Source organism: Colias croceus, chromosome 25, assembly GCF_905220415.1.
Source record: "Colias croceus chromosome 25, ilColCroc2.1".
NCBI lineage: Eukaryota > Metazoa > Arthropoda > Insecta > Lepidoptera > Pieridae > Colias > Colias croceus.
The window spans coordinates 6558045-6582076 of record NC_059561.1 but is presented as its reverse complement, the minus strand read 5'-3'; the positions used below and the strand labels follow the sequence as shown (position 1 = coordinate 6582076).

General features: G+C 35.1%; 1 protein-coding gene across 6 annotated transcripts in view; it reads left to right on the top strand.

Annotated features, from left to right (window-relative positions):
* The first annotated feature begins 1140 nt into the window (after nucleotides 1-1140).
* The window catches only part of LOC123703124 (protein lingerer), a 40799-nt gene continuing 17907 nt past the window's right edge, over nucleotides 1141-24032 (top strand). The window contains exons 1-21 of one of the 6 annotated variants that reach the window (XM_045651017.1): nucleotides 1141-1195; nucleotides 3784-3938; nucleotides 4226-4297; nucleotides 6258-6380; nucleotides 6818-6977; nucleotides 7311-7460; nucleotides 8092-8171; nucleotides 8720-8788; nucleotides 9355-9456; nucleotides 9974-10063; nucleotides 10648-10732; nucleotides 11263-11354; nucleotides 11717-11926; nucleotides 12961-13056; nucleotides 13272-13353; nucleotides 13940-14061; nucleotides 18223-18336; nucleotides 20850-20954; nucleotides 21872-21982; nucleotides 22439-22526; nucleotides 23217-23383. In XM_045651017.1, coding sequence (XP_045506973.1) covers nucleotides 3825-3938; nucleotides 4226-4297; nucleotides 6258-6380; nucleotides 6818-6977; nucleotides 7311-7460; nucleotides 8092-8171; nucleotides 8720-8788; nucleotides 9355-9456; nucleotides 9974-10063; nucleotides 10648-10732; nucleotides 11263-11354; nucleotides 11717-11926; nucleotides 12961-13056; nucleotides 13272-13353; nucleotides 13940-14061; nucleotides 18223-18336; nucleotides 20850-20954; nucleotides 21872-21982; nucleotides 22439-22526; nucleotides 23217-23383 — 2232 coding nt within the window. In that variant the 5' untranslated portion in view covers nucleotides 1141-1195; nucleotides 3784-3824. Of the gene's footprint in view, nucleotides 1260-1491; nucleotides 1517-3783; nucleotides 3939-4225; nucleotides 4298-6257; nucleotides 6381-6817; nucleotides 6978-7310; nucleotides 7461-8091; nucleotides 8172-8719; nucleotides 8789-9354; nucleotides 9457-9973; nucleotides 10064-10647; nucleotides 10733-11262; nucleotides 11355-11716; nucleotides 11927-12960; nucleotides 13057-13271; nucleotides 13354-13939; nucleotides 14062-18222; nucleotides 18337-20849; nucleotides 20955-21871; nucleotides 21983-22438; nucleotides 22527-23216; nucleotides 23384-24032 lie in introns of those variants that run through there. The other 5 variants (XM_045651014.1, XM_045651018.1, XM_045651019.1 and 2 more) reach the window with 5 other exon arrangements.

The following is a 24032-nucleotide window of genomic DNA, read 5'->3' as shown; positions in this document are numbered from 1 at the left end:
ACACTAATATTTCGAAGATACGGTTGAATTTAAGAACGCAATATATTTTTGTTTACTTCAGTTCAGCCAATTGCCGTATATTATAGGACGGTATTAAAGTAGCTCCCGTAAAAAAAGTATTTTTAATGCCTTTAAATACTTTAATGAATGTTTTCTTAATAAAAAGGTTTAAAGTAAATGAAAGGATTTTTTTTTACATTTAGCGCCTAGAAATGACTGAAAATACACAAACTTTTTGCTGTTGGTATACTACCTTTTCGAAAATTGAGTTGGAAACACTGAACATTATCGTCCGATAGTTCACGGGAATATCGGTGTTGGCTCCGATATCCGATATCGGACCGGACAATGTGAAAGACAGGTACCTAAATCATACATTTTACTTAGCCTCCGATATCGGATATCGGCTATCGGCGCCCGATATCCGATATCGGACCGGACAATGTGAAAACGCTCTCAGCCGGTATGAAACTCGACAGGCTAAAAATTATGACATAATATTATATTTTACACGTTATTAATAGGTAATCTATAGAATATATCTAATATATATAAATCTCGTGTCACAATGTTTGTCTTCAATGGACTCCTAAACCACATAACCGATTATAATGAAATTCGCACACCATGTGCAGTTCGATCCAACTTGAGAGATAGGATAGGTTTTATCCCGGAAATCCCTCGGGAACGGGAACTATGCGGGTTTTTCTTTGAAAACGCGGGCGAAGCCGCGGGCGGAAAGCTAGTTAATTATAGTTTCGCAAGGTTTTCGCATTGTAAGCAAAAATAGAATAATGTGAGATTATTTAAGGGAGTGAATAACAGAGAAAATGCAAAATAGTCATCTGAAAAGCCACATCAATATAATAATTGAATTCAATATTGCGTCTCTATCCTATTTCTGTTTTTAAAATACATAACTGAGTTCGACTTTAGAAACTTGAATTTTGTAAAAGCAATAGCTTTTTGTTGAACAACAGCCGCCATATCGTTCTTGAACTTAATATAAACCTCAGAGGATATTTCCTTAAATTAAATGTATTATTAATATTTCATTTATTTTGTGATTTATTTGTTTCATTATATAATCGGCATTTTTGGCAATAAAACTGGCCATTGCTGAATCGTAACTTTGAAGCTGGCACACCACTAGTTAAGTCACGTGACCAGCTTGCGTTTGAGAGCGCATTCACAGGTATGGGAATTCGTAAATTTTATTGAAAATCGTGTAATAATCCGAATAATTAGGTAGATTTAAGGTAAAAATAAGATTATAAGCATACAAAGTGTGTTAATGTGTTAAGAAAAGATTTGTGAAATGGTGTTGTAAACGATTATTTTTTCAACAAAGACTGTCAATTTGATACCAAGAAAGGTGCTTCAGGAATGGCGTCCCCCACATGTGCCGCCTATTGAATTTCGCCTTCGTTCGACGTTTTAGAAATTGATGACGTGAGCTCCTGTTGTACGTGGGAACGTGCAGATGCACAAGTCTAGTTGCAGTTAACAGGAATTTGTTACGTTTCACAAGTTTGAAATCGGTATCGCGGCTGATACAATATGATTCATTGTTCAGGTTTTTCGCGAATTATTTCGCAAAAATTATTGTTTACTTGCATGTTATAGTGCCCTTCGCTGTCGGTTTGTGATTTCTGAACATTTCTCGTTCGAATGCTACTATATTGTCTTAAAACTTTTTACAAAATGTTTTGTTTACCTATCAGCAGTTGCATTTAGCAAATTCCGCGTCGTAGTATTATTTAATCTACCATTTTATATTTATTGTCGTATTAAGCAACACCCAATCTATGAACTGCAGGACATTGACTCTGGATTACATCATATTATCTTAATTAGTGTTTCCATTGTGATAAAAATTTAACAACAATAATATGTACACACTAACAATACAAATGTTAAACATTTCTATTTATAGATTGTACATAAGAAAGTTGTGCATATATTTTCTTTCCATATTTTTAGGTACAATGCATTGACAACATTAATCAAAGCATGCAATATAAATGCATTAAATAAAAAATATATATCTTTGTAATTAAGTATCTTCATAAAATTGGATCTATTTAAAACTTAGAACAAACTATAAAATCAATTTATGTAAAGACCTTATTAGAATCTAATAAATAATAAATGAGCCCTTTTAGCTGTTCATAGGATGTTTTTCTTAAATTAAATATGTGGTTATATGTTTAGGTATGCATCAGTCATTCCTAAATCCTAAAGGTATCATATGATCTTTATTTCTGAATTGTTGATTACTATCATTCGCAAGGTTTATTGTTTGTTGATAAAATATAACAATAAACTTGTTCCAAGATAGTTTATAGTAATATTAATCCATTGAAACAAACTCAATACTATATATTTTTTCATGATATTTAGACGCAAGAATATAATATACAAAAATATATAATTTTTTTCTTGGTTTTGCAACATTGAAAATTACATACCTACCATGAAAAAAATTGAAGCAAATATTTTCACAAATTGTTATGAGATAGATCTAATAAGTCTTATAAGAAATAGAGCTGTTGTTTATAATGTTTAACCATAGCAGCAATAAAAAACATTCTAGCTATCTTATATCTTATATAAATTTATACTTAATAATTATTATAATAAATTCATTAAATTAGGAACATGTACATATATTTATTTTGTCATTTAAATATTCAGATATAAATTTACTATAATTGGGTGTTAACTTAAATTACTATTTTTTTAAGACTCATTCAAAAACTAAGTTTAATTTTAATTTTTTACTTATTGAACAGCAAGATTTTTCTTGCTAATATTAATTATAATGCTGTTTAAAGTATTGGCATTTTAATTTGCTATTTTCCATAGCAGATATAAGAAATGGTCACTCTAGGTTTCACATTTTAATTTGCTATTTTCCATAGCAGATATAAGAAATGGTCACTCTAGGTTTGAAAAGTCTTTGTTCTTTAACAACTTTTCAAATTGGTTCATGTAACTGGATACTCTTTGTCCTCACTTATTTATGAGTTACTTAAGTTTCCGTGATTTTGTCAATTATATAGAACTAGCTGTTTCCCGCGGTTCTATCCGCATTTCTCCGCTCCTATTGGTCATAGTGTGATGATATTATTTTGCTTATAGCATAGATCTCCTCGATAGATGGACTATCTAAGTATTATCATTGTACAATGAATGATGTCAAAGGCTGAACATCAATCAGTATTCACTCTTTGTGAAGATATATTTTCCTATTATGGACAATAATTGTAAGAGAAAGTACTATCCTGTCTTTTATTGGTTTTTCTTACTAAGTTCATCTTATATGGAAGCTTAGATTTGCTTAGTTGATAAACAACATATCATATGAAACTGTTTGTTGATTTTATTTCTACGTTTTTTAATTCCACATCAATGATATCACATTTCTTGGCTTGATTCCTTCTGCCTGTCTGCATATTTGTTGTTATGTGGGGCACTCCGCACTATCTGTTTATCTTTTTAACAGTTAGACTTAGCAGTTGTTACTTAAAAATTTTCTGGTGGTCTCCATATTTTAGTAGTTATGACATAAACTATTAAACTAATTATAATGAATAAGCTGAACCAGTGATCTTTAGTGTAAGCTAGTTATTAGTAATAAGCTGAATCTTTAGTGTTTAAGAACTCAACTCACACTTTAATCAAAACTTGATATGATTTTTAATTTATTTTGTTATAAGTTTTGACTAGAATAATTTAATTTTTTCTTGTTATACTAAAAATAAAATTCCATTGTTTCAGCTGCTTGTAAATAGAGGCTGTATATATAAGAGTAGGTCATAATGAGTTTGGGTGCGCGCGCCACCAAGGGTGGTGCGAAGGGGAAGGACGGCAAGCAACAGGACAAAGGAAAGAGCACAGACAAGCCGCAGGCTAAGGAGAAGTCAAAGCCACAGGTAATTTTGAATTTTTTATAGCGGCAACTTTTTAAGAGAATGTTGTCGCAGATAATTTGTTGACTTCAAAGTATGAAGACATAATTTAATTTTCTTATAATTCTTTCTTCATTATATTTGTTGCCTACTATATGTTTTAATTTACACAGATTGAAATTTAGTGGTTTTCTCAGGGAAGAATAACAAACACACATCCATACACACATACTTATGCAATTATAATACTTGTAGGAAGCAGGATTACGAAAGTTTAAATATTTTTTAATGTTTGTTATTTGTTATTACAGGCGACAACAGAACAACTCCGCATGGCAAATATAATTGACCGTAAAGGCGAAGATGCCGATGTCCGCAGAATGGTATGTTCAAGTTATATAAATTTCGTATCATTTTTAACTAGCCGTGCTCCGCGGTTTTACCTGCATTGCTCCGCTCCTGTTGGTCTTAGCGTGATGATATATTATAGCCTTCCTGGATAAATGGGCTATCTAACGATAGAGTATTACAAGTTGGACCAGTAGTTGCTGCGATTAGGGCGTTCAAAAGAACTTTATAGTAATTTCTGATATTGATAAATTTCTAAAAATACTTTATTGTTATTTCTGATACATTTTAATTTATTTCGAAAGTTACCCATGCAAAATTTACAATCAAAATTTCACCACATTCAAAAATGCATTCAAAGTAGTTATTTTCTATTACTTTATTAACCGACTTCAAAAAAAAGAAGGAGGTTATCAATTCGGCCGGTATGTTTTTTTTATGTATGTACACCGATTACTCCGAGGTTTCTAACCGATTTACGTGATTCTTTTTTTTGTTCGATGCGGGATGGTGTCGAATTGGTCCCATAAAAATTTTATTCGGAAAGGCCCAGTCGTTTTTATTTTATCAGTATTTTTGTCTGTATTTGTAACATTTAAGTGCAATTTTGAAGTCGGTTGTTTTTAACGCAGTTATATGCTCTGCGAATTGAAGCACGTGGGGTGGTTGCACATTTAAAAACATCGAGCATATTTTTTAATTGAAATTGCGAATGTTTGTTACGTAATATAATATTAGTTGAGTATTCCTGGAACATTGTTTTGGACTCACTGACGTCCAGAACATCGCTTCAATTTTTTTGCAAAAAAAAGCAATCACATTTTCATATGACATTTTCATATGCAAGATAGGATTATTTGTAGATATTACCTGGTGTCTGTTATTGACGGAATCAACATTAATACAAAATACATTCTATTTTTTGTATTTGTATAAATATTTGTAAAGCATCAAATGACTGACCAAAGGCCTTGTTCAATCTGCCCTTGTGTCGAACATTTATTATGCACTAAACGTAGGGAAAAATCGATACACACGATCAAAGATGGAAAAAAGTGAGCGACGCAAATATATCGCCGTTAACGGGATTATGTAAGTGCAGGCAAATTAAAACTGGTCAATGTAACTTCAGCACTAATCTTTTAAAACTCGACATTGTAGGTTATTTAAGCCTATATTATGGTTTTATTTCAATTATCCCGCGATTACGTACTGTTAAATGGGCAATGTTCGCTAATAACTCTTAAGTTGAACGTAAAATGATTTTTTTTTAAGTTCTTTAGTAAAATATGGAAATTATGCTATTTTCCTGAAGCCTTACTTTTTCCTCAATGAATAATTTGTATTTGTGTTAAGAATACGTAATATTTACGGGGAAAATGCTAAATAATCTAAGTATAAATCGTAACAAATAAATTGGAACAAATTGACTGTGAAAGATCGTGAACAATTGAGTTCTCTTAGTAATCCTATGTGCGTAGTGAAAAATGCATATTATAAGATTTATAAATCATTTTAATACTACTGTAGATATATTAATAGTAGGCACTTATTGAAATTACGAAAGAGGTTTGAAATCCACTTTTGTGAACAATTGGAGAAAGATATTTACACTATGTTTTTCACTACTGTTTCAGTAGAAAGTTTTATTTATTTTTTGCGTGATTTTAATACTGCCACTTCAACGTTTCATATAAATTTAGAAAGTTTACCTGTTTAAAGTAAGATTTAGATTCTTTAAATAATCAATAATCCAAAATTTAAGTCAAGTAAGTCTAAATCAAACCAGTTCATTCGCCATCTGTATGCTTAGATCTTAAAAATTACGCAACACATTTTGATGAATCTTTTAAATAGTTAGTGATTCAAAAGGAAGATTTTAGTACTTTTATAATTTAATTTTTTTTACAAAGCAGGCGAAGCCGCGCTCGCTAAGCTAGTTACTTATAAATAAAGCGTTATAATGTATACTAAAATCAAATACATTGGTTGCAGGTGACGGAGCTCATGGAGATGACATGTAGAACTGAAGAGGAGGTGTGCTCCGCGCTCCACGACACGGACAACGACATGGCGGCCGCTTGCAATCTGTTGCTCGAAGAAAGTCCACGGATACAGGTATATATTATATACTATATGGATGTGAACAAGTTTTATAGTCGCTAATAGATTGAATCGAATACTTAAAAAGCAAAAAAAGTGTATGTGTAGGTAGTGTTTGCTTATTGAGACAGTTAAAATTTGGCGTCAGACGTAAATGGACCGTACAAGCTTTGTGACTTTTTGTCTTTCTGAAAAACAATATTATGTATATTAATTTCTAACGAAATAGCTCAATACGAATTGTTATCGATTTGACTTTGTATCTAATGGTGTTTCTCATATACCGCATATACCACACCTTAAATACCAAACCTGTGTTATTTCTTCCATGAAAATAGATTCTTGTCAGTAGAATTTTCATGTTAATCCCGCTTCTCTCTACTTGAATTAAGAAAACAATAATTTGTGTAAATCATCTTTTCCATGTACATTCTTGTAATTGCAAATTTCAGAGCGAATGGCAGACGAGCGAAAAGAAGAAGAAGAAACCGCCAGCGCCGGCCGGCAACGGGGAGCTCGAGCCGAGCAAGGAGCGGGACTCGCGGGACCCGCGCGACCCGCGGGACCCCAGGGACCCACGGGACCCGCGCGCTAGATCCGGACCGAGACCACGTTAGTATATCATCTCTATATATAATGAAGTTGGATAAAAATTAATTGCTGTTTCCGTCACGGCTTCACGCGTGAAAGTCTTGACCGATTTCTTTAATTCCTATTTTGAAGTGTTATTGTCAGGATAAATATCTAATTGCATTGTTTTAATTTTTAACATTTTGTGATACATTGTAATGTATTGATTTAGAAATTGTAAGCATTACATTATAGATAAAAATTTGTTTACAGATTACATTATTCAATAATCGTGCGCGGAATGTTTTGAACCTTTTGAAATTGTAACTTAGTTTTTACAATATTACAAAGATGCAATTTATATAATCTGTGCAGGTCGTGGAGAAGGCGAAGGCGTGCGCGGTCGGGGCTCCGGGCGCGGTCGGGGCGGAGCGCGGGGCGGGCGGGGCGGAGCGCGAGGGGCTCGCAGGGGCGGCCGGGGCGCGCCCAGGGACCGCTCGGAGCACTGGGGGCCGGGGCATACTGGTTAGTGTTTTATACAGCGTGGAAATTTTCGATGGGCCCTGGAGAGAAAGAACTTTGCTGAAAGGAAACATTCCATTATTTTTAAAAAGAAATAGAACTGCATTCCATTGAGATAATATTACTACGTATGGAGGAGACACCACGAACAAAATCTGTGCGCCATTTTTTGCTCTAAGTTTTAAAAATTATTATCTAGTTAGGTAATTACCGATGAAAGTTGTTATTCCTTTGCTTTTTTCCGTATTATTTGTATTATTTGTGCAATATCGTAACACACACGAAGGCATATTTGATGCGTTTCACTTTAAAACAAATAAAAAATGAGCGTGCAGTTAAGCCATATGGCGTATGTTGAGCGGAACATAAGTGATGTAGGCGGTGTAGTCTCCATTTGTATATCTCAATGCTGCATTCAAAGATTTTCGAAAATTCACTTGCGTCGCCCGGGATTCGAAATAAAAAAAAACTAAAATAAAACAGATTGAATGACGCATTACACTGTTAAAAAATAGATATTATTATATATTGAATGAATGATGAATGAATGAATGAATGATTATTATATATTGACATTGAAACAAAAATAGAAGATTATTATTACATTATACATTAAAACGTGTTTATATTTCAGGCGGTAACATGGGTGACTCATTCCCTGCCACAGAAGATTGGGACAATGAGGAATGGTCAGGCTCTCTATCAGACACCAAGGTAAATATCATTTATTTATTTTTATAAAATAGCCTATCTTACACTACTTGCATAATTTAATGAAAAATTTCTTTGAAGTAACTAAATCTATTCAGATGCAATCAGAAGAGAACTTTCTGGTATCTGTTTGTCTGAAATAATTTACAAAAAACATAGTTCACAAAAATCTTTGTCGCTGTGAATTCTCAGTCCATCCTTCTCTAACGCTTTTAAATATGTATTTGCATCTTCTTCAAGACACTTCAGAGTGCATCGTATAGCATTTCTTGTGTCAGATTAATCAACTTATACAGAATCTTCTTACAATACGAAAAAATAAGCTTCTGAACTGTATAAGATGCAATCAACTAATTGAAAATGAATTTTTCTAACATAAAAATGGCTTACATATGTTAACAATAACTATTGAACTTTTGAACTGATTTGAAATGGCTTTTTAACATATTGATTTAACAAATTAACTATGTATATACATGTAAAATAAATAAAGTAGCGGTATACCGTACAGCCATAGATAGCGACTGAGTAGTGTGTATGTATGTACGTAGGTGTTCACACCGAGTTCCTTGGCACAGAATGCGGCGGCGGACGGCGAAGCGGCCAACGCGCAGCCGACTGTGAGTTTATTTTATTATTTTTATTAATTAAGTTAAAAGAAGAGTACACGTGTCAGAAGTGAAACTTTGGCAAGATTAAAAATTACCAAAATCGTCGTCTTACTCCATGACGTTATGTCATAGCCATGATGTGATCTTGAAATTTTACACTACGCGCCTAAAGAAGTTTCACTTCAAAAACATATGTGAATATGATAGGTTTAATATAAAGGCGAGCTAAAACTAAAGAATGGTTGTAAGAAATGATTTTTTATTTTGGATTTGTCTCTAAGTATAGAAACTTAAAAATATGAAAGCTGAGAAATTTTTAAGGAATAGAAAAAATAAGATCACGCGGCGGGATTCGAACCCGCCCCTTTAGCCTTGCCGGGGTGACACCTGACTTCTCGGGCGGTCGAAAGGTCAGGTTACCTTTTTAAAGCATTTGAATTCTATATGTTTACCGAGGATAGCACCTAGTTTTTATTTCGGTGTTCAAATTGTGTTGTCATAATATGTGTTGTATATGTTGTATGATGTGATATAATTGTTATTACAGCTTTTATGATTGGTTTATTGCATTGCAGGAAGACTGGGAGTGCGGGCCGGAGACGAACGGTCCGAGCGAAGGCCACATACCCACATACACGTACCACAACACACAGCAGCACCACACCAATATTATTGAAGTGAGTAAAGCTAAATGTTTAATTTTTAAATTTATTTTATATTTGTAAGAATAATCTTAAATCTATACTTAATATTATGAAGCTGAAGAGTTTGTTAGTTTGAACGCGCTAATCTCGGGAACTACTGGTTCAATATGAAATTTTTTTTGGTGTTAGATAGCCCATTTATCGAGAAAGGCTATAGGCTATCATCACACTTAGACTAACAGGAGCAGAGTAATGCGGGTAAAACCGCGGGGAACAGCTAGTTTAAAGATAAATGTGACATTTACTCCTTGTGCTAGTGCCATAACTTAGTCCTAGTGTTGTATTGTGTATTTTAACTGAAAAATTATACATTAGAAATTACGTTCTTTTCCTATCCTTACATATAAATAAAACGATATGGCTCCTACAAATGGTGTAATATTATTTCACTCTATAATTGTTTTTATTGTTTAATTTTATATAATAACAACCAACAATTATAATAATATTGGATATGGAAGCTGCAAAGTGATTACTTTTTATATTTTAGCAACAAATGGTATCGGTGTCGGCGTCTGGTGGTGTGGTACCAACACCGCCAGCCAACGCTGAACCGGCAGACAATTATCATCATCATCAGGTAATTTTTAATTATTATATATTTAAATTTATTTGACAAATTTTCTGTTGTATTAATCAATAATGATATGGGTAAGCATTGCAGCTATTTTCTATTTTCTACTGCCGACCATGAACTTTTTTCCAAACTTTTTTGTGAATTTATCAATTTAAAGTTTTTCGTTATGGACATTATCGCTGCATCTTCGTCCGTCTGTCTGTTCGCGATAATCGTAAAAAAAAAACTTCACCAATTACCATTCTGTTTTCACAATAATGAAAAGCGTGGTTCTAGTAGACAAATACAAATTTTCAATAGTTTATTTATTTATATATTTAAAAATAGTTGTCTAGCAACACTTCGTTTTTCATTTCACGTTCCTTCTATCTTGAAATAATATTATCTGTCTTATCGATTGAAAAATACGCTTACTCCAAGAAGCCAATTTGCCAAGTTAGGTGTGAAAGGGATAAAAAACATACAGGCGTCATTCAACGTCATATTTTCTTGTTACAAGTTAATGGTCATAGTGCAATCTCCAGTGTATTAGATATAAGCTTCTTGGCTTAGTCTATAAAATCTTAATTTATAATTTGTAATTTCAGCCAATGGGTATGTCGGGTACTTTGAGCGCGGCGCAATCGCAGTATCTATCGCAGCTGACGCACCAAGTGCAGAGGCATGACAATAGTATGTATTTTTATTGTTTATTGCTAATTTAAAGACGAATGTGTGGTAGATTATATTATTTTATTAAGTTTTTTGCAAAAAAATATCTAACCGTCAACTATAAAGGTAAATTGTAAACTGTAAATGTAAATTGTGTGAAACTGGATGTTCTCAGCTATGCCTTGATTAGAGTTTAATTTAAACTAAAAGACAATTGTTTCGGGTGTTTTTAATTTTTTTTCTATACTAACGGCCTTACTAATAAAAAGTTAAACAATGGATAAATTTCTACCATTTTCTACCATAGCTGTGTCCTGCTCTTGCTCACATGAAACGTAAATCATAAAAAACGACAGGTTATTGCAATAACTAATCCATTGCAAAGCGAATGGATAACATTTTATTAGTAAGACCGTAAATGTTTATCGACAGCATAAATCATACGTTATATTTAAATTTGCTACTTGCAAAGCTGTTAAAATTGTTGAATTCTTTTTGTAGTAGCGTATTTTTGGTAGTCTGAATATTAATAAAGTACGTGTTTCGATAAGGTGTGTACGCAAGCAACTACGGCGTGTACGGTTCCACGGACATGGCCACGCAGAGGAAGACGCAACGCGCCAGGGTGCCGCCGCCTTCCAAGGTATTATTATTTTTGTGGATACAAATTATGGTAACACTCAGTCAGTAATTAATAGTATTCTTATTCTGTTAATTAATAGTACAATGTACGTGTTTCCGTACTTTCAATCAAGAATAAATACCGCGAAACCTTTTTTAATACGTGATAACAATTTTTTATTAGTTATATGTTATTTCTTATTGCCACGCAATGCCGCTTGATCAAATAGTATAAATAGGAATGCTGGCAAAGGATATCTCTTTAGCAATGTTATTTAAATATTATGTATTATGTTGAGATAACAAGCAGTTATGTTATTATATTGTCAAAATAATGTGTGAACGATTTTTGCGTCTATATCTAATGTACACTACCATGTTTAGATCCCGTCGTCAGCTGTAGAGATGCCGGGCGGCGGTGAAACGGGCGGTGGCGTGTTCCTAGACGTGCAGTTTGGAGCACTAGAGCCCGACGCGTTAGACACGCCCCCCGCACCGACCCCCGCGCCCGCCCCCGCAGCCCCCGCAGTAGCTGCACACCAGCAACACCAACAACATCAGCAACATGCGCAGCCCACTGTACAGGCAACGCCGGTGAGTTGTGTACCTTATGTGTAGGGCAATAGAATTGGTTTTAGAATGACATTAAGACGTGGTAGCGCCGCCAGCTCCTCCCGCTGTATCCGCGCAGCCTACCGTGCAGGTGACGCCGGTGAGTTATATACCTTAAATTGATGTGAATAGAGTCCGTTTTGTATTGTTAGAAGTCGCATTTACCTCCCGCCGCACCCACAGCACGCGCTGTCCGAGGTACTGGTGACGCCGGTGAGTTATATACCTTATGTGTATGGGAATAGGGTTCGTTTTGTAATGTTAGAAGTTGCCCGCTCCACTCGCTGTACACTCATAGCAGCTGCAGGCGACGCCGCGGCCGGTGAGTTTTGTACCTTATGTGTATGGTAATAGAGTTCATTTTTGAAGTGAAACTTCTTTATCTGGGTTGGAAAAAATTTTGTGTGACATTTTTTCGTTACGCGCCATCTTTTTCTTATCCCTACCACGCGGGATTTGACGTATTTCTGTAAAGTTGCAATTATAGTAAATTATTTTTTGAAAAATTAGGTCATAAAGAAGTTTCACTTCTTACGTGTGTACACTAGTACACGCACACATTTTTTATGTTAGAAGTCTCATTTGCCTCCCGCCGCACCCACAGCACGCGCTGTCCGAGATACAGGCGACGCCGGTGAGTTATATACCTTAACCTATTGGGAATAGAGTTCGTCTACATCAGCAACATACGTAGCCCGTAGTGCAGGCGATGGCGGTGAGTAATTGTGTGCTTTATGTGTATCGAGATAGAGTTCATTTTGTATAGTTAGGAGTCAGACGCGCCGCCCGCCGCGCCCGTAACCCTCGCAGTACCCACGCATCTACAAAATCATCAAGATCTAAGTGCTTTTTTTGTAATTGCGTGGTTGGTTGAAAAAATCGTTAATTCTACTAAAAAATACTAATCTTCTTAGTAATTAAGGATAGTTTTGGCCCAAATTTTCGTTACAATCTTTGATTTTTAAATAGCATATAAAGTCTTTTTATTTAGTTTAAAATGAAACTGTAATTTGCAGCAAGTAACGCCACAGGCTGAGCCTCAAGTAGTGTCGACGAGTCACGAAACTACAACAGAGGCGCCTACGGCCACCTACCCTAATGCTAACACTATGGTAAATTGTAGTTTTGTCCCTACACATTGAAACTTAAAAAAAATATTAATATTGTAGAATGTAGTTGGTAGTTAAAATTTTTAAATAGGGTATAAAAATATAATTTTGTATAAAAAAGACAAGACAGACATGTCACCTGATGCTACTAATTATGACCTATTTATAAAATAGATTATTTAAATGTTTAAAGCAATGTGTTTGTTTGTAATTAACAGTTAAATGAGAGTCTCAACGCGGTAGAGTCGACGGCGACGAGTCAAGCTGTTACGTCAGAGCCGGCTGTATCTAATACGACCTGTAAGTTATTTTAAAAGTTATTACTCATCGATGGTTACTTGTGTATAATTATTATAATAATTATTACTGCTTTCCGAATCGGTGGTAAATGTTAAAAATATGTTATGAAGATTCAAAAGTGCTTCTAGAAGAAGTCTAATTGAATGTTTGAGTTTTAGTTTTGAGCCTTGTTTGAGTTATAAAAGTTACTTCAAAGTTGTTATATAACTTCAAGTTTGTCGTTTAAACATTGCCTATATATCAAACTAGCTTTCCGCCCGCGGCTTTGCCCGCGTTTTCAAAGAAAAACCCGTTGCCGTAGGATTTCCGGGATAAAACCTATCCTATGTCCTTTCTCGGGTATCAAAATATCTACACACCAAATTTCATGCAAATTGGTTCAGTAGTTAAGGCGTGATTGAGTAACAGACAGACAGACAGACAGAGTTACTTTCGCATTTATAATATTAGTATGGATAATACTTCACTTAAAACTAAATAGGTCTGATCTTGATCAGCAAAATCACTAAAAGTCACAAGTTGTTTAATCTTACTTATCATAAAATATTATTTTGTTTTTTATTAAATAAATAAACAATTTGTACAGCAATAGACAAACTATCGGCGTCACTGAAAGCGGCGTCGGTGACGGAGGCGGGGTCTGGCGGCGCTCAGTCGGCGATGCAGCACCACCACCAGCACTACGCGCACCACAACCACAGGACCAAGGTGGGATACGATGAGTTTATTATAATATCCCACAGTAATAGACATTGTCACTGCGAAATATTGCAAAAAAAAAAAAAATTTTTTTTCATATTTAAAACACCAAATGATTGCGTAATGCGTTGTGATTGGCAATGATAAGCTTAGCAATAGATTTAAAATAATATCTATAGTAACTTTAAGTAGTATACCACATAACTATTATATTAGCAAAATGTTTTCGCAACAGAGTATATAAATTTCCGTTTCCATCATTCGTCAGGGCTTTACTCAAACTCAAACTCAAACATTCATTTATTCAATTAGACTACTATTTAGTAGCACTTTCGAATCGTCATTACATAATTATTTTAACATTTACCACCGATTCGGAAAGCAGTGATCTATGGAGAAGAATCGGCAAGAAACTCCATAGTTGCTCTTTTAAAATCATGTAAATATTACAATATATGAAACTTATATCTAACTACATAATATGCCAATGAACTGTCTTGTGGTTTTTACGCGACAACCCTCCATGGGTTTTTATCGTCCATATATTCCTGAATATTGTAGTACGCTCTCTGAACTAATACATTTTTTATATAAGTTTTAAATTTAGAACTACTAAACTCTTTAATATTGTGAGGAATTCTATTGTAAAAGCGTATACCTTGACCCATAAATGAATTTTTAACTTTAGCTAATCGGAAAAATGGCATTTCAATTCTATTCCTGTTCCTTGTGCCATAATCGTGTCTATCTCCTACTCTTGTGTGTAAGTCGGAGCTTTTGTGTACATGCAAAATATTATTAAATATATACTGTGATGGTACAGTAAGGATACCAGTATTCTTAAAATGATCTCTTAGTGAATCCCGAGCACGTAAATTATATATAGAGCGAATGGCTCTTTTCTGTAAGATAAATATAGTTTCTATATCTGCAGCCCTGCCCCACAGTAGAATTCCATAGGACATAATGCTATGAAAGTAGCTGAAATAAACCAGTCTAGCCGTATCTTCATCGGTGAGTTGCCTTATTTTTCGGACTGCATATGCAGCTGAACTGAGCTTACCTGCAGCGGTGTTGACATGGGCTCCCCACTGTAGTTTCTCGTCCAATGTTAACCCTAGAAATACAGTAGACTCAGTAGGATGCAATACCTCCCCGTTCAAGGTAATATCTCTGTTCAACTTTTTTACGTTAGGAAGTAAAAATTCAACACAAGTGGTTTTTTTGGCATTTAATAATAAATTATTGGCATTAAACCATTCAGATATGTGTAAAAGAGCACTGTTCACTTCGTCAACATTTGGGTCATGCCTATCCACATTAAAAATTAATGAGGTATCATCTGCAAACAGAACTATTTCACACCTATCCTGCAAATAATAGGGAAGATCATTGATATATACCAAGAACAAGAAGGGACCTAAAATTGACCCCTGTGGAACACCAATGTTAATTGACGCACCGCGAGAACGTTCTCCATTAACAACTACAGTCTGTATCCTATCATGCAGGTATGACGCTATGAGGTTCTGTGCTTTTCCTTTAATTCCATAGTGATTAAGTTTACGTAACAAAGTACAATGTTCAACGCAGTCAAATGCCTTGGAGAGGTCACAAAATATCCCCAGAGCATTTTTTGAGTTTTCCCATGCTTTATATATATGTGTTAGAAGTGCAACCCCAGCATCTGTGGTTGAGCGCCCCTTTGTGAAACCAAACTGTTTGGTGTGCAGTAAATCATTAGATGCAAAATGACTACTCAGTTGGTTTAATATTAACTTCTCGAATACCTTACTTAATGTTGGTAAAATAGAGATAGGTCTATAATTGTTACAGTCTTCTTGATCGCCCTTCTTAAATAGAGGTATAACTTTACTAAGCTTTAGTAAATTAGGAAATGTACCATAGTCACAACACTTATTAAATAAAAATAAATAAAGCTAAATTTTTCGCAATATTTTCTATGATATTATTAACTAAATTTACGGACATTCCCCAAAGATCACAAGTATTTTTTAGATTAAGCGTCTTAAAGGCAGTAACAATATCACTAGCAGTTACGTGTCGTAATTCAAATAATGTACTGCACCCCGCAACATGGTCCCTCAAAAAGGTTTCTGCAAGTGCTGAAGACGAATTTAAACTATTAGTAATAGTAACAGGGACACTACTGAAGAATTCTTCAAAAGCAAGCGCAACATCAGCACTTTTGTCAATAACCCTGTCATTATTTACAAGTTTTATAGTATTACTTGGTTTGCTTTTACCCATTTCACCATTAATAATAGACCAAACTGTTTTAACTTTATTATCCGATTCGCGTATTTTATCTCTGATATACAATCGCTTCGCAGTAAAACAAACAATTTTAAAAGTTTTTGAGTAATTTCTAACATAACTAAGAAAAGATGGGTCTTTATTATATTGCTTCATACCATATAACTCATAAAGAACGATCCTACACCTATGTATGCTAGGTGTCGCCCATTTACTAAATGGTAAATCCTTGGTAATATTTAAAGATTTAACTTTAAATATTTTTTCAAATTCATTATGAACTAAATTGAAAAGATTTTTATACATTTCACAAGGATTATTATTACAGGATTGATCATTCAGTACGGGCAGGTTTTTATTAATATTATCTCTAAATTTATTAATGCCTTTTTTACTTATAGGCCTAACATTAATTCTTTTAAATTCAGGTAAGCAATCCCATTCAAAAACTACTTTCTGGCCACAGTGATCCGAAGTGAGTGTATTGAGAATATTTTTCTCTAAACAGAAGCAGTCGCAGTATATATTATCAATACAGGTTGCAGAAGTAGGTGTAATTCGTGTGGGTTCATTAAAAAGTTTATACAGATTAAATGACTGAAACAAATTAACAATTCGTGTAGCCGTTTGTGTTTGTAAAAGTATATCAATATTAAAATCACCACATACTATAACTTTTTTTTTACTCCTACTTAAACGCTTTAATATTTCTTCCATGACTGTCTCAAACATATTATAGTCACTGGAAGGGGGTCTATAAACGCAAACAATAATGTAACGCTCCAGTTCAACACAGGACAGTTCAATGGTCCGTTCTACAGAAAGACTAACAATGTCAGTTCGTTCTTTACATTTTACACTATTGTGTACAAAAATAAGAGAACCTCCATGAATAGCATATGTCCTGAAGTATATACTTTTTAATGTATAATTATCAATATTTACTACCAACTGACATTGTTTAAGCCAATGTTCTGTTACACAAAAAACCTTAATTCTATTATGATTTAAAAATAATTCTATTTCTAATAATTTGCTAGCCAAGCCTTGAATGTTTTGATGTACAATAGAAAAAGTCTGCTTAGCTGTTGTCTTATATACTAGTTTAAATCTAGCTTAGGGCTAGATTTTCTGTCAACACAAGGTTGGTGTATATAATTATTATTACTACTACATAAAATTATAGTAGATCCAGGGTCTGATAACAAACATGTACCAGACTGGTTAATATTTTACCGCCAGCCAGTCAACTAGTTGATCCTTCTTTTTCCATGTAGTTATTATACTTATGTATTGCATAGGTTTAGTAAGTGAAATAGACTTGATAAGGATGTACATAATATGTTGATACAAGTGCAATTGTAATCTCATATCATGTGGTAGTGTGGATAGAGGAAATCCAAGGTGGATTCGGATCGATTTCAGCTAGGTACTAAACCTATGCTGTATAATATAACTATAACGGTCTTACTAATAAAATGTTACCCATTCGCTATGCAATGGATTAGTTATTGCAATAACCTGTTTTCTTTTTATGATTGACGTTTCATGTGAGCAAGAGCAGGACACAGCTATGGTAGAAAATGGTAGAAATTTGTCCATTGTTTAACTTTTTATTAGTGAAAAAAAAAAGTGAAGTCCCATATCCCCATAGTGGGGTAAGGGGCAGATGCATTATACATCTGTTTCACTGATCGATTTTCTTTAGGGACAAGTAGGTGATCAGCCTTCTGTGTCCTGCCAGACCGAGACATTTTTTTTTTCTTCGTCTCCACCAGGAATCGAACCCAGGACCCCTCGGTGCTACGCTCACGCGTCAACCACTGTACCAAGGAGGCGGTCATTTTTAACTTTTTATTAGTAAGGCCGTAATAATATAATGTAAAATCGCAGCCGCAGCCCCCGACGGGCGCGGCGAGTGCAGCGGGCGCGAGCGCGGGCGGGGTGTACGCGAGCGGCGTGTCGCACCACCCGCCCCTGTACGGGTCGCCGCTCTATGCGCCACAGGTATGTGTGCTTTAATACTAGCTGCTCCGCGCGGTTTCACCCCTGTGGCTCCACCCCTGTTGGTTGTAGCGTGATGATATATAGCCTATAACCTTCCTCGATAAATGGGCTATCTAACACCGAAAGAATTTTTCAAATCGGACCAGTAGTACCCGAGATTAGCGCGTTCAAACAAACAAACTCTTGAGCTTTATAATATTAGTATATATTATGCCTCATACATACGTTACGATTTATCGCAGCGATAAATTTGTGCAGACCAAATTAAAATAAATAAAAAAACGACGTGTGGCACTCGGGGACTGGGGCGGTAAAGCTATTGCATGCTATGCCTTCAAGCCACACCTCCGCCCGTCGGAGTGGGGAGCGTGAGGGTTTTTCGTTACGAAATTTCTCGATTCGGTCCCCGCGCTCAAGGCCCGCGATAGAAGCTATGCAAAAGCATAATAATAAAAATCTTCATTGACATAATAATTATACAGGTCTAGATAATGAATTCTTTGCCTCCCGAACTAGTTTAAAACTGTCTCAGGAGCCAGAAAAATCGATGATCTTATCGTAATACATACGATCGATAAAACTGCGCAAACTGGTCTGCACAGATTTACCGCTACGATAAATCGTTACATATGTATGAGGCATTATTGTGATGATATATAGCATGAATAAGATTTATTTACTAATTAAATGTAATCAAAAAAAAATCAGAAATAAAACGAATTTCAATCGAACTACGCTAATGCTTAAAATTGTTTACAAATTTAACTAATCATGTATTTTTAGTACTAATCAGTTAACGAATCTGCAATCTGTTTTTATAAATGAAGTTACAAATATAAATGTTTTTGAGCGACTACAAATATAAAATGTTATATTATGTCGAGTTTATGAACCTTCTCGACATAATATAGTACACACACCGGCACAATTAGCGGAACAGAAACCGATGCGCGAGAACATCGTCTGGGATTTGATCGAATAGCAGCAGGTTCTCTTTACTGATGAGTGCAGAGTTCTTTTAAAACAGATTGATAGGAGACAGCGAATATGGAGACGCAAAGGAGAACGCCACATACAGTCTAATTTTGAACACACAGTGGCTTATGATGGCGGCTCGATTATGGTTTGGGGAGGGACATGTTTGGGAGCTCGCACAGAGTTAGTGATAGCCACAGGAGGGACCATGACAGCAGATCGATACATCAGAGACATTTTAGAAGAACATGTTGTACCATTTGCCCCATTTATTGGTGACGACTTTATTCTAATGCAAGATAATGCTCGTGGTCGTAGTGCACAATCGGTACAGGTATATCTGAGCCACGTAGGTATACCGGTGATGAAGTGGCCAGCAAATTCCCCCAATATGAATCCGATAGAGCATGTCTGGGACTTGCTAAAAAGAAGGGTTAAATCCAGAATGCCACCCCTCAACAATCTGAATGAACTTGGAAACGTATTACTTGAGGAGTGGGATCGGTTGCAACAAGAAATCATCGATAACATAATCTGTAGCATGCCCAGACGAATGGAAACCGTAATCAGAGCAAGAGGGGGAAACAATCGTTATTATAGTCGAGCCAATTTAATAGGCAACATTTGACGTCTATCAATTTTATCTTCATAGGGTGGTAACCTGCTTAAAAACATCGATTAAAGTAAATTAATCGATACGGACTTGAAACATTTGTCAATCGAACTTGAAACACATGTCAATAATTTATGATAATTTTTATTCCCAAGTAATCAATGCATTCGATTCTAGATGTCAGATTTCGATTTTTAGAGTAACGTCTCTGGTATTTAAAAAGAAAAAAGGTTTATTGACACAAAATTGTAACGACGTCAGTTCTTTGAATCAGAAATTTTTTATTATGTTTAGAATGGTTTATCAGTAAAATCAAATCCTAAAATTACTTGTATCGGTCATTATTATTATAAATATGTAATCATAATTGAAAAAAGTTAAGCAAACGTGCAGTTCTAACAAAACGAAATATCATGTTATTCTATGTCGTTGTTACTAGGTTACGTTGTTGAATTTTGTTGAACTGTCAAATGTTGCCTATTAAAATGGCTCTACTATAATTTTACATTAATTTTCTGGTTACATTATTTAATGCTTACTTTTTTATTTTTTGTGATGGTTCATAATAATCTAAAAATTTCACTTATTTCAAATTTCTTTATTTTTTCAATAAAAAATTACGTAGACTTTTCAAAGTCGTTGTTAAAAGATGTTAATCAATTTATTATTTTGTGTCTAATTACATTTTTGTAAAATATATGCGTTATTATCTCGTAGTCTCACTTTTTTTTCTGTTCCGCTAATTGTGCCGGTGTGTATATATATAGAGTTTGTATAAGCTCTTATGCCGCCTCTACACACTCGTCCCTCACTAATGCCGCCTCTACACACTCGTCCCTCACTAATGCCGCCTCTACACACTCGTCCCTCACTAATGCCGCCTCTACACACTCGTCCCTCACTAACGCCGCATTGACACTTGCAGGCGAACTCAAGTTCGGGCTCGCTAGCGGGCGCGGGCGCTGTGAGCACGGCCTACCCGTCCACCGTCACACTAACTACGTACCAGCCTATTATTAATTCTTATCAGGTGGGTTGTACTGTTTTGTACTTTGATTATAATTATAAGTAGATACACAATCAGGGAAAATGTTCTATTTGAAGTGAAACTTCTTTATCGGGGTTGGAAAAAAATTTAGTGTAACATTTTTTGTTACGCGTGACATTTTTCCGTTACACGCCATCTTTTTCTTATCACTACCACGCGTGATTCGACGTATTTCTGTAAAGTTGCATATAGTAAATTATTTTTCGAAAAATAAGGTCCTAAAGAAGTTTCACTTCTTACGTGTGTACACTAGTACACGCACACTATTTTTTTTTTATGATCGTGTATCTAGTTATTATGGAAAAACAATTTTTTATTAATTTTTTTTTGTGATGGTTACAATTTTCATAGCCGCTCACAAAAAAACCACTTCAATTTTCCATTTGTTTGATATACGCGACATCAAGCTAGATTATAATGCACGACGCTAGAGCAGCACGATATCGTGTCGTGTGTGTGTAAATGTCGTGCGACAATGTCGTGACTCCAGCCGATCTGGCCAGTTGGTAACGATTGGATAGATTTACAAGGGTCACACATTTTCCTGTAGTTAACTTATAGGGGAACTAGAATATTTGTGATAGTTTAAATTAGGGTAAGAACTAAGAATGAAAAAGTTTATGCTTTTGCTTTCATCAGATTTTTTAACATATGTTTTGAGAATTTTAGAAGTATGTTCATTTGTGTTTCACTGATTGCGAAATATCATCAAATACCTTAAAAACCTTTCTGCATTCTGCGATAATATCTTTGTTTTTTTTTGTTTTTTTCGAACTCAAACGTCTTGATTCACATTTCAACTATATCAAGAACACAGTCTCAATGTTCTCCTATACCACTTACAAAGTTAAATTTTCTTAATTTATTTTTTGTTTATGTTATTTGTTTGTTTGTACCAGCAAACGTCGTCATCAGCGGGCGTATACGGCGGCGGAGCGCTATACACAGCAGCGCCCTACGCGTCATACCAACCCTCACAATTACCAGCCAAACATAAGGACCAACCACAGGTTAATATATTGTTACATTAGATTATTGAGTAAATTTTTCATAGTGAAAACTAGTGATGTAACGATACATGATTTTGTCGATACGATACCGACATTTGTAGTAAAAAATCGGCGATACCGATACCGATATCGATGGCTTGGTAGACAATTCACTCTATCTATTAAAAAAAATCGCGTAAAATCCTTTGCGTTTTTTTTAAAGATTTAAGCATACATACTACATAGGGACAGAGAAAGCGACTATGCTTTATATTATGAAGTTATATAACAAGAACTTTTATAAATTAAGTAAAAGTATTTTATTGATAATTCTCATACGTCTATTGATGGTCTTCGTATGAAATAATATTTCATTTTTTCCAAATTTTTTAACAGTTTTAATGTCACTGTGATTTAATTTCAAAGAACAGAAACTTACATGCAAGATTTAACTAAATGTTTGTGTATTGTTTACAGTATGACAATTCAGTAGCGTCGAGCAATAGTTTAACGAGTGCGTCGACGACACAACAAACGTCCACAGCCAAAGTTGTCACAACTACCGGTAAGAATCGTTTTTTTTATGAAACTTCTAAAGATTAGAAAAAAAAATTCGATCACTGCGGGATTGGAACCCGCGTGTTTTGCCTTACCGGGGCGAAGCCCTGACCTCCCCGTCATGCGAAAATACAGGGGATGGTCACATCACGAAGCGTAGTGCGTGAATACGTGTTTTAACGTAACTTGTAAGTTTCTCCGTTTTATTATAAAAACACGCACCGCTACTCTGTGTTGTATGGGACAGAGTGCTAGTCGCCTAAATTGCATAAATACTTGTTGTTTATTAGGCAACTCAGTATACATATTGTTTTTCAATTTATAATCCTACTAGTGGTCCGCCCCGGCTTCGCCCGTGGTACATATTTCGCAATAAAAGGTAGCCTATGTCCTTTCTCGGATATCAGAATATCTCCATACCAAATTTAATGTAAATTGGTTCAGTAACGTGATTGAGTAACAGACAGACAGACAGAGTTACTTTCGCATTTATAATATTACTAGTGGTCCGCCCCGGCTTCGCCCGTGGTACCTACATGTTTAAACTATCCTATCTCTCAAGTTGGATCGAACTGCACATGGTGTGCGAATTTTATTATAATCGGTTGAGTGGTTTAGGAGTCCATTGAGGACAAACATTGTGACACGAGATTTATATATATTAAGATATAAGTATAATAAGTATGGATTATTCCAGTGAGCGGTGCAGTGAACAGCGGCGTGTCGTCAACGACGGGCAGCACGAGTGCGGGTGCGGGCGCGGGCGCGGCGGGCGGCGCGGGCGGCTACGCGGGCGGCGCGCTCTACGGCGGCGGCACGTACTACGACGAGCAGCTCATGCGCGGCACGCTGCCGCACCACATGGTCAGTGCAAGTAGCCGACAATAGGGAATATGCATAAAATTTTAAATGGCCTAAAATATTTTTTTCTCGAATACTTACTATCGTAATATTATAATGAGAAGGATTTTTTTTTTATTTACTTTTTATTTAAACCCTTAAAATAATATTCAAAAAGTGCAAAATAAGTGAGCGAAATTCAAACTGCCAGAACGCGCCACCACTGGTCGAACGAAATGTGACGTCATTTGACACGACATTGTACGAATCATCACTCCATACTCCATAGTAAACACGAGGTAAACACCCACTGGACGTGTCATGTGACGTCACGCAAAGCGCGCGCACAATGGCGGCGTTTGAACTGCTTACATTTTTAAAAGATTTAAATTTCATTTTTAAAAATATCTAGAGTATTTTGAAGCCCATTAATATTTTTTTCTACGTTATAAAATAGTAAACTATTAATTTAAAACAAAAAAGAAAAACATGAATATTCCCCATTGAGTATTTGAATAAAAAAATTTTTTATGCTAAATGGAAAGATTATATATTACTTTTATAACAAAACTATTTTTTTTAATTTTTTTTTTTGCAATAATTCAAAAGTTATTTCAAAATAAAAATTAGTCTTTGAATCCAGTACCGAAAACACACCGACAACTCCCGAAGC